We start from the raw sequence: 11564 nt of genomic DNA, 5'->3' as shown, positions 1-11564 counted from the left end.
ATATTATTTATAATTGCAATGTTAATTATCAAAAGCCATACAGTACTAATACCAATAATACTAGCTATTACGCATCAAGAAATAAATATTATAAAAGAGGCAATAATTCAAAGTTAAGTTCTACTGACAGGAACAATATCACATTAAATTATTCAGATTACCCACAAATAAACGGCTCTTTATATTTACATAACAATACAAAACAGAAGCAGAAACAAAAAATTATAAATAATGGTAATAAAGAGTATGAATACAAAAACAAAAAAAGAACTAATGGATCGATAGATTGATATTTAAGAACTAACATATAAAATTATGTTAAATAATATATAGACCTTATATATTTAATGGAGGTGAAATGTAAATAAAATTATGATTCCACATTACTATATGTTATTGCTTATATTTATTGAAAAGGAGAAAAGTACGAATGTACATTCGGGCACGATAATTAAAATGGAAATAGCTGCTTTTATATAGATAATTTTTTTTTTCATCTAATAATTCTATCTCTCATGTTAACTTTGTAACCGACTGTGTTAGTAAATAGTTAGACTTTTGTGCATATGTAATAAATATAAAAGTAGTAAAATTGCTAGAAAATTTGTGAATGGAACATATATAATGCAGTATTTACTTAAAGGAATGCAAAAAATGAGAAATTAAAGTAATTTGAAAGTAATTTATTAATAACATGTCAATGTAAATTCCTACATGGTAGTAAAAAAATAGATACCGCCGGCGCTACAAAAATAATATTTAAATAAAGAATATTTCAATACGGATATATTTATATGTTTAAATCTGTATTATACTAGAAATATTGATAATAACTGTATATGAAGACTGATTTGTGTTTATCTGTAGATAAAAATGGTAGCACTGGAGTTAGAGGCGAATTGATTCTAAGTTTGGATGAATTAAAGAAGGTACAACAATATTTTATTGATAATTCTTATAATTATGGGTTTGAACTATCTCCAGAACCCATAAGCTACAGTAATAATAGAAAAAATTTAAAGAAGAGATCACAAAAAATAACTGGTAGAACTTCAGCTGGTGGAAATGAAGTGAGAAATGATGGTGAAATAAGAAAATCACGTAATTCACGTCCTTCATATTCAAGGGAATTAAAGGCATTACTAGAAGATGGTATGAATATATTAGAATCAAGATCTGAGACAAAACAAAGTAATACACAAAGTACCGTTGGAAGTAGAAGAATTACAGAAGATCCTTTAAAAAAAATGCCAGATTGGGCGAAAAGATTTCATAGAATACTTAAAATGTTATCACAACAAGAAACATTTAAACCATATGCAACAGATATAAATATAAATAACTTTAGCTTATATTTAAAGGGTCAAAGTTTAGAAAATGATATTGACATGGATGACAATGGCGCAAATGGGTCTGAATTTGATTACAATAAAAAAATTGACGAGCTATTTATTAATGCAAATATATATTTTAAATATTTAAATGATTGCAGTCCAATTAAACCAATATCCTTCAACAAGATTATTAAAAAATTAGAAAATAATGAATATTTGAATGCTGCAAATGTATTTAATGATATATATTCTGTTTGGATTTGTGCTTTTCGTGCTATTGAACCAGGTGGAATACTTTGGACTAAAACAATTGATGCATGCCTGAACTTTAATTTAAAATTACTAAACGAACCATTGAAAGATGACTTTTCATTAACATTCCCAGGTACAACTAAAAATTCTGGAATAAATAAAGGAAGTAAAAATATTGATGATGTAAATAAAAATGGACCACCATTTAAAAAAATGAACAACGGAAAAAACAATGTATTTTATAACGAAAGATATAACAAAGAATTATATTTACCACATTATGGAACAGGAGCGAGTAGTGTTGGTAACGATCATTTTTCTAATAACAAAAATAAAAGGACGAATCAACAAGGTAATTCTAAATCAAATAACAAAGGTGGTAAAAAAAATAGTAATAATTATGAATCATCTAATTCATTAAACAATACAATTAGTGAAGCTGAAAGGCGAGAATTCCAGTTATTACTAGGCAAACTTTCGCAAAACGACCATGTTGAATTATTTAATTCATTTTTATCCACAGCACATTGGAAAGAAGTAGATACAGGTGAAGTTGAATTAGATGATCAACAAACACCTCCAAGTATTTTCAGGGAAATGATTAAGTGGTGTAAAATTAAATTAAACATTCCAATTTCTGATGATTCTACGTCTAAAAATATAAGTAAGATTGTTACTAAAAAGACAAAACAACCTAAAGTTGTGTCAAATGCTTTATTAAATAAAAAAAAATCACAATTATCTGCAAAACAATTCTTTTCTTCTGGAAGAGCATTTAGCTCTTCAGATAGCGAGGACGATGATGATAACATCTCATCTTGTGGTAACTTACAGATATCTCAACAGTGGGAATCTACATCTTCATCTGAAGAATCTGAAAACGAACCCGAATTAACAAGTTTCTTTCCACACTTTAACTCAAAATAAAGAAAAAAGAATAATTACACATTATAATGCCGTAAAATTTCTATTAGATTTTTCTTTCTATTTTAAAATAACTAGTTTTATTATAGTAGAAACTACATTATTAATTTAAATATATAATATTAATAATATATTACTTATATCTAACTCTGATTTTATTTCTATCATCACTTATTTTATGATTTTAAATTTCTAACATATTGCTAGATTTTTATGACTTAAAATTGTTACTAAGTTTGTATTTGCAGTGCTCTCTTTTCTAATACAATCCTTAGATTTCTTGCATTTAAGCAAATACTTTCAAAGTTGCTATTGATTAATGATAGTTGCTTATATAATTCATCAGGAGTTGGTGTTTCTTTTAATTTAACTGTCTTAACCAAAGATTCTGAGAATTCTCTTCCTAATATATGAACAGCTTCCATTTCTATTATAGAATCACCAATAGATATCAAATTGGTAATTGTTTCAGAGTTCAACTTTTTTTGTATCTCTAAAAAAGCGTATAATTTCCATTTATGATAATCACCTGGATATTTTTGTTCGTACTTAGATCTTGCTGATATCACTGTCAAACTACTTAAAACGTCAACAACATCTGGCATATACACATTTGCTGAATAATAAACCCAATCTTCAGATGCATTCGTAATCAAAAACACATAACCTATGTTTAATGCCTTATTTAATATTTCTAATACGCATTTTTGTGTAATGTTTAGTATATTTTTCACATTATCACTTATATAAAATGGCTCATTGTGATAATCGTTATTGTTTTTATTTAATATAAAATGCTCCAATTCACCTCTTGCGGAAGAATTCACACTACTTAACGTGTTATAACTCACTATTCGTTCATGCTTAATATTTTCAATAATTGAAGTCAAATATGAAGTGCATATCAATGTATCATCCCAATCAAATATAATTGCAGTTTGATGTTTAGGTGGTCTATATATTGAAGGTACCCATACTTTTAAGTAACTTAATTTTCTTAAATATTTCAATCTAGATGAGTCACTTCGCGACAAATCTAGTAATTTCATCGAAAATTCTGAATCTGATTCTGAATTTTCTTTTATCTCCTCATCACTTATCGCTGGATATGTTGAAGCTCTATCTCTTATTTCTTTTGTTATTCCAAGTCTTATTATTAACTTCTCTCTCACATGATCTTTCATTTCTTTATACTTCAGAATACGTTGAATTATCTAGAAAGAATCCCATTACTTTTATTAAGTGGAAAAAAAGTAATAATCGTATATATAGTGTTACAACAATATTTAAAAAAATGAACAAGTAAAAATAATGACAATTACTTATAATATATTCGTATATGTTAAATAATAGCAATTAATCCAAAGAATTAAACATTATTATTTTACCTTTTAAGTTTTCTTAAATTAATTTGAATCTTGTCGTTCAATCATTTTTAAACACCTCCGCATTTTAGGCGGCAAATAAATAGCTCTTCGATATATTTTTGTCTAATTTTATTTGGCAAATTTCAAGTGAATTATAGGCATTTACTGAGCCTTCCGTCATTACTAATAAATTATAGGTATTATTTAAGTGTAATTTAAGTTATAATTTGTGTGAATTTATGTTAAAAAATGATATATTGAGTTGCTTTATTTATTCATTCATTCATAAATGGTGCTTTAAATTTGTGGTAAATTGTTCATTATTTATAAGTTACTATTTTTTAAAGTTATTGTTTCCTTTGATAATTGAATTTATTTTCACTCATTTATAAGCACCATTATCTTAATTCTTTCATTTTTTCTTTAACTTACCAGGCAGCCCTTTTATTTTAACAACACCTTTTAATATACAATCCTTTAATGAATAAATCGATATATTTGGGTAAAGTGATAACAAAACACCTGCAATTCCAGTTACTATAGGAGCGGAGAATGAGCTTCCATCCATGCATCTGTATTCTGTAAATTAAACAAATATTTTTTAAAAATAAGCGATCACTGAATATATCTAAAACTAAACATACCTCCATTTAAATAAGTTGAACATATATTCACTCCAGGTGCTCCTACATGAACAGATTTTTTACCATATGTGGCTCTTTCCATCAATTCACCATTACTAAATAATCAATTTATGTTTTCTTATAAGCCAAAAAAAATAACTTACCTTGTAATAGATGTAACTGAAATAATGTTATCGGATCTTAGATTATTTATGTTTGATTTTATTTAAAATACAAAAAAATGTTGTTCATTTAGTTAATATAGTAATTCACTGTCATTGTTTCATTTAATTTCTTACCTAAATGACGATGGATAAGTTGGAACTAAATCGTTATTTCTTTCATTTTCAAAATTACCAGATGCAACAATGACTAGCATCCCTTGTTCCTCACTTCTTTTTATTGCCAATCTCAATAACTCAATGTTTTTACTATTATGAGTAATAAATTAATTAAGTTGTAATTACATTTGCCATTATTAATTGTTAATTAACAAATCTATTTATTATTTCAACATACCTCCTACTTCCATAACTATGATTAGATATTCTTACACCTTTATCTAAAGCATAGTCAATAGCCTGAACAAAACCAGACAATAGTCCTCTTATTTTTGAATCTAATACTTTAAGTACCATTATTTGACAATACCAACATATTCCTGATATTCCAACAATACTATTTGGTATTCCTGATATTATACCTGATATGTGTGTACCGTGGCCATTATCATCTATAGGTATTTTGTTATTGTTTACGAAATTCTAAAAAATAATGATTTAAATAGAATTTAGATAAATTTTTTTGTTCAACTTACCCAACCATAGCAATCATCTATATACCCATTCATATCATCATCTATTCCATCATTGCAATTATATTCACCAAAATTTCTCCATATTTTACCTCTCAAATCAGGATGCTCAAAATCTATTCCCGAGTCAAAAACCGCAATCACTATATTACCTATTCCTTTATTTTTTAATTCTGATATTTTTTTCCACATTTTTGCAGACTTGATGCCATATTTTGAATCACTATGAAACCATTGTTTACTATACAAAGCTGAATAATAGTAATTATCATTATTATCATTATAATAATAATCATTACTAATATTTTCATCTATTCTTCTCGAAAAACTATTTAAATATAAATTTTTATTTGAATTAATAAATGATCTAGTGTCTTTTTCTTCAAAACCTATATATTCATCTAGGTATACACCCTAACATTATTTTAACAAATATGTATATTCTATACGCTTATATAAATATTTAACTTACCATTATTAAATTTTCAAATTGAAGTAACTGCATATTTATTGTTTTTAAAAAACTAACTAATTGATTACTATTATTTGTTTCTATTATTTCCATTTTTAAATTGTTTAAATACCTTAATATACAATTATTCATTTCTTGAATATTATCTTTATGTTTTAATTTTTCATAGTCAACTACACTTATTCCATTGAACAATTTTTCAAATAATGTTTTAATCTTTAATCTTAATTTAGTTAATGACTCATTTTTGTCATCATTAATTGAATAAACTATTATTAATCTATTATCTATTATTTTTTGATTCTCATTTTTTGGTGATTTAATCTATTAATTTAAATAATTGTCATTATACAGTTTTTAGTGATATTAATTAAATAAATAAACTTACCCTATTTATTATTTCATTGATTTTTTCACCTAAATTGAATTCTTTTTTTTTAAACGCTATACCACTGTTATCCACCCTTATTAAATTTTCACAGTTAATAAAAATAAATAATAAAACTATTATTATACTAAATATATTTATTTGTTTATTCATTCGAATTGCGTTTAATAATAATTATTTTGGTTGTTTGCTATAAGTATTATTTTATTCTTGTACTGTTAAATAACATACTAACATTTCAATATATCAACAGTATGAAATGAATAATACCTATTTACCTTAATATTCATAATATATATATTAATAAGATAGAAAAGAATAAAAAATGATATATATTGGTATTCGGTACCTATAATTGAAATATTATACATGCAATATTAATATAATGCATGTACTTTTTGCATGTACTTATAAATTATAAAAGAACGTAAAAAATATAAATATTAAAGAAAACAAAAATAATAAATAAATGATATATACAATGTATATAAATAGTAAATATTAAGCAATGAAAAATTAACTATTTTTTAAATATTGTATGAATTCATCATTTTCATTGTAAATACCTGATTCTACAAGTGAATCAAGATTGTGGGGTAAACACATATTATTACTACTATCATTTGAAATATTCTTAATTAAATCTAGAGATGAAATAAATTTCTCAAAATTTAGTTTTATATGATCTCTTGATGCTTTCAAAAGCTCTACAGTGTCTTTTAATTGATTAATTTGAGTCTCTTGGAGTTGTATAAACTCGTCTTTACGTAATAATTCATTTTTATAATACAATTCAGTTTTTCTACTATTTTTTAAGTCTTGTAATTCTTTGAATACTTTATCCATATTACTTTCTAAATCATTATATTTTTTAATCCATTTATTTTTCTCTGATTCTAATAACCTCATTTTTTTTTTCTCTATATCTAATTTCACAATATAATCATTTTTCTGTAATTCTAATATTTTTTTATGTTCACATTGTAATAGTTGAATCTTTTTGTTATTTTCATTATTTATATTGTCTATGAAATTTTCTTTATTTTTCAACTTGAATATTTTCTCAGTAACGAGATTTTCCAATTTACCTATTTTTTTTGTTTTAGTGTTTATATTATGAATAAAATCTCTCATTATAACTTCTTGTCTTGATATCGTTATTTTTCTAAATTCATCTTCTAATTTTCTCAAATGTTCGATAAATCTTTCTTTTTCAATTAATTTCCACTTAGTTAATTTATTACTAATATTTTTTGATTCATCATCTGAATCACAAAAAACTATTGAATCGATATCAAAACTTGTTTTTATTTCTTCATTGATTGAATCTAATATATTACTAGATAAACTATCATTACCTGGATTGAATAAATCTAACTTTGGTTTAAATTTACTTATTTTGTTAAAATTAACATATTGTAAATCAAAATCTAACATATTTTCAGTATAGTTTAAATCTTTCTGCTCAAAAAATGGCAACTCGAATTCATTTTCTATAATTTGTGGTTGAATATTATGCTTATTCATAGAATATTCCTTATTCTTATTTATCGAAGAAGGACTTACGGATTTCAATTTATTCATATTTTCTGTTTTAGGTGAGTTATTTATTGGTAATTTTTTCCTTGTGTTTGAGCTATTACATTCACTATTAATACTTTTGTTATTTTTTCTTGAAAACATTTTACCTTCTGATATATTTTGCTTCTCGCAGTCTTCAAGAATGATATCTACCTCAATTAATCCTATTGGTACACTTTCATTATTGTCATTGTTATCAATATTACTACCATCATCTACATTATTATCAGATTCTATATTGTCATTACTATCGGTTTTAACAATTTTTGGATATAGCAATACTCTTGTCGGCCATATTCTATATGAATTTTTACCGTAAATATAGGAATTTATTATTTCAGGTTTGATCTCTTCTGGTTGGATAAATATATGTTTCAAATTTACATATCCAATCGAATGAATTTCCTTATCTCCAAATGGATTAACTTTGTGTACCTCTATTTGAAGTGGTTCTATATTTAATCTATCAAAAATCTCTTTCCATGAACACATAATTTTTGAATTAATTTCAATTTCAGTATTTTTAAATAATGTTGTTGATCTTCTGCATGGCACGGGAGGATTTGTTTTGGGACATTTAGATGGATATATATCATTTTGTCCTTTTATTATTTTATACCAGTTTGGTGCTGTAAATATTATTGTTGCAGGATTTTGTAATGATATAGATTTAAAACGAATCGTTAAATTCCAAGTTACAGAATTTTGATTAGATTCATCATTTGGTGATATATAGTTGTCACTTTTAATTTCATTATTGTGTTCAATGTTGAACCAGTCTGATTCTTTCAAATTGTCAATATTTAAAGCTTCATTACCTATATTTTCAATTGAAAACCATTCTGATAAAAATTCTTTATTCGCCATTATCGTAATGATAAGCTACTTTACTTTTTTTCATTTAAATAATTCATAATATAAACATTAAATCTAAAAATTTGTGTTATTATTGTCCAAGTTTAATAATTTGAATTTACCAGTAAATTACTTTTATTTCTTTTTCTTTTTTAATAAATTCAAATTTATGTGGTATTATCAATATATTGGCGCCCGTATTTTTTCTTTAATTCGCATTTTATCTGTAAAGGGATGAAACTAAATATTTTTTTTACTATGAAATCTTTCAGTAAATAATTATATAAATTAATGATAGTAACTGTGTGAAAAAACAGCATCACGTGAAAAATCAAATTAATTTAAGTGATAAATGAAATAAAGTATGGTAAATTAAAAATAATTAATTCTTAAAGGAAAAAGTGAACTCATAAAAGTGCATTTAAAATTCATCCCAATAGAACTAAAGAAGATTTGCCCTGTTTATTAACTCCACTTGAAAAAATCCATGGTTGTTTAGGATGCCAAACTGCTGAAGTTATAGTTGAAAATTCTTCTCTAATTAACTTTAGAGGAATAAAAATAGGATCGCTCATAATATCACAGGGCATTCTAGAATGGAATATATTAATATTACCATTTTTATTTGCCGTAAATATCATTGATTTATTTAAATGGAACTGTACTTGTTTGATGGACGAATCACTATATCTAAGTAATTTATAGGGAGTATTGGAGAGATCTAAATCGTACCATGCAACTCTACCATTAGATTGTCCAACAAAAATGTGTTTTCCTGTTGGATCTATGGATATACATGTTGGATCATCAACTCCTATCAATTTCTTAACAAGTTTTTTACTAGTACTTTGATTTCCAAGTTTATTATTGTTTGTTTTATTACTAGTTAGGTCTATAATTCTTACGCATTTTTGAGTAGCCACTACCAACCACGGGTTAATATTATGAAATTGTGCAGATTTAACCATTCCATTCAGTTTTTTAAACGCCGTTATTGACGAACACCTATTTATTGAGTGTATAACTACTCTTTGAGATGGCGAGACTGACCTTGGTGAAACAACAACTAAATAACCACCCTTGTTGTGCCACGATAAATTTTTTATAGTAGATTGGTGCTTAATTAGAATAATATTATTTATGGTTTTAAATGCTAAATTGTGTCTGGAGAAATTTACTTTAATTTGATTCCATGAGAGCAAATCAATATTGTCTAATTCATCGTTAATTATTTGAATATCGTTGAAAAGGTTACATGAATGTTCGTAGTCCTTTTGTGGATCATTATTACATTTTTTATCCATATCTGTGCTATCTATTTCAGATTCATCATTTGTTGAAAGTTCTTGATATGATATTGTTATATTTGGGAGTTTTAATACGAATATAAGTAAATACTCATCATATCCACATGCCAATATAGGTAAATAAGGATGAAATGATAATACAGTTATCTTATTATTAAATTCAGTTGAAGATATTATATCTTTAAATAGTTCACTTATATTCAAATTAAACACCATTCTTGAAGTTGAAACTTCATATATAGTTAATATATTGCCATGTCCTACGGAAAGCCACAGACCATTCAAAGACACTGAAATAGTGATATTATCATTAGTTTCGTTTTCCAAATCATATCTCATTCTAATTGTTGTTGGGTATGGTTTTAAATCATTTGTATCTATTGGTGGTGGTAGTATGCTTTCTGGATCGACATTCATTCTCATTTTTATTGCTCTTGGGCACAAATATAAATCTAAACATCTATCGAATCTTTCTTTTATAAGTTTGCTATAAACAGGAACTCTTCTTAAGCAATCATATTTACAAGGTAAGAATGCATCTTCATCACACTCATCTTTCAACTTTTCAATTTCATTTTCATCAAGTAAATACTCTTCTGGGGGATTGTAACTGTGTTCATGAGCAGGCAATTCCATTTTTGGTGCTGGAATATGAGGTGGCCCTTTTGAAGTTACATCTTCGATATTAGTATTTAATATTGAATCTTCCCAAATATCATAAACCTCCGGCTCAGTTTTTTTAATTGGTCTTAGTATCTTTAGTCTAATTAATTTAACCAAGTGTGTTATTTTTTTAGCCTCCCATCTTGATGGTACAAACCAACGCTTTGGAATTGGTCTATTCGTTACTGGGAATAATTTATCATCAACATTATCATTTTCATAGTGAAATTTCTCTGCATCAAATTCCGGATTAGCATACTTTTGAGAGGATATTCGTCTTATAATATCCAAGTCTTCGTCAGTAAGTTTTACTGCAGTTTGATTTTTCTGATCATAAATTGTTCTCCAAGAATCAGGATCTGTTGAAGATAATAATTTTTGTAATTCTGAATCTATAAATAAATTTAACGTAAGTTAAATATCATAAATGTGGTTTAAGCAACTTACCTGATCGGTTTAAATACTTTTTCAGCCTCTCACCATCTATAGTATAACCTTGGTGATCAAACTCATCGTACCAATGTAGGGGAACATCACCTATGCGATTAATCTGTTCATCTTCATCTGAAATATACAAGTCTTCATCATCGTATTTCATTTCTTGTATCGTTATTACTCACAAGTTTCTGCAAAACTTTGAATTTTTACTCAGTATTTGCGTATTATAACCTTTTTTTGACTGTATATATTGCTAATTCTTTAACGAAAAGAAAAATCTCTTCATCTCAGTACTTGAAGTCTTTTAACCCTTATTTTGCTATTAATTTAGGCGCCTGCATTCGATACTTGGTGCCAAGTCTAGTCATAAATTTTAATTAAGCCATTAAAAATAGTATGTTTAAAACAAACTCTTTACCGAATAATAATTAATTAAAATGGATTAATTCAAAATTTTAACAATTTGTTTTATTGTGTGGATCAAAATATAATTTCTTTCCAATAAATTAATTTACATATATTTCTTTCTTTTTCCGATAAATTCTA

The 11564-nt window shown here is 25.8% G+C and overlaps 6 protein-coding genes across 6 annotated transcripts in view; 2 read left to right on the top strand and 4 right to left on the bottom strand.

Moving 5' to 3' along the window:
• FG379_002154 (uncharacterized protein) overlaps positions 1–290 on the top strand; it is a gene marked incomplete at both ends in the record, with an annotated part of 1698 nt that extends 1408 nt beyond the window's left edge. The window contains one exon of the mRNA XM_067328023.1: positions 1–290. This exon is cut by the window's left edge and continues 1408 nt beyond it. Coding sequence (XP_067183562.1) covers positions 1–290 — 290 coding nt within the window.
• A 549-nt stretch (positions 291–839) lies between these two features.
• Positions 840–2513, top strand: FG379_002153 (uncharacterized protein; the record flags this gene model as incomplete). Its single annotated transcript, XM_067328022.1, has 1 exon — positions 840–2513. One exon carries the CDS (start codon positions 840–842, stop codon positions 2511–2513), a length of 1674 nt encoding a protein of 557 aa, XP_067183561.1.
• Positions 2514–2740: 227 nt separating this feature from the next.
• FG379_002151 (uncharacterized protein) lies at positions 2741–3694 on the bottom strand (the record flags this gene model as incomplete). Its single annotated transcript, XM_067328020.1, has 1 exon — positions 2741–3694. One exon carries the CDS (start codon positions 3692–3694, stop codon positions 2741–2743), a length of 954 nt encoding a protein of 317 aa, XP_067183559.1.
• Positions 3695–4152: 458 nt separating this feature from the next.
• On the bottom strand, positions 4153–6464 carry FG379_002150 (uncharacterized protein; the record flags this gene model as incomplete). The annotated part of the gene is made up of 10 exons (XM_067328019.1): positions 4153–4172; positions 4310–4456; positions 4522–4616; positions 4665–4700; positions 4800–4931; positions 5020–5264; positions 5318–5728; positions 5787–6110; positions 6175–6301; positions 6406–6464. 10 exons carry the CDS (start codon positions 6462–6464, stop codon positions 4153–4155), a joined length of 1596 nt encoding a protein of 531 aa, XP_067183558.1.
• A 226-nt stretch (positions 6465–6690) lies between these two features.
• FG379_002149 (uncharacterized protein) lies at positions 6691–8622 on the bottom strand (the record flags this gene model as incomplete). The annotated part of the gene is made up of 1 exon (XM_067328018.1): positions 6691–8622. One exon carries the CDS (start codon positions 8620–8622, stop codon positions 6691–6693), a length of 1932 nt encoding a protein of 643 aa, XP_067183557.1.
• Positions 8623–9038: 416 nt separating this feature from the next.
• On the bottom strand, positions 9039–11178 carry FG379_002148 (uncharacterized protein; the record flags this gene model as incomplete). The annotated part of the gene is made up of 2 exons (XM_067328017.1): positions 9039–10972; positions 11028–11178. The coding sequence occupies 2 exons, from the start codon at positions 11176–11178 to the stop codon at positions 9039–9041; spliced, it is 2085 nt and encodes a 694-aa protein (XP_067183556.1).
• Between the last annotated feature and the right edge of the window lie 386 nt (positions 11179–11564).

The sequence above is a fragment of the Cryptosporidium bovis genome, assembly GCF_009768925.1.
Source record: "Cryptosporidium bovis isolate 45015 chromosome Unknown contig_3, whole genome shotgun sequence".
NCBI lineage: Eukaryota > Apicomplexa > Conoidasida > Eucoccidiorida > Cryptosporidiidae > Cryptosporidium > Cryptosporidium bovis.
This window is presented reverse-complemented; position numbering and strand designations above follow the sequence as displayed.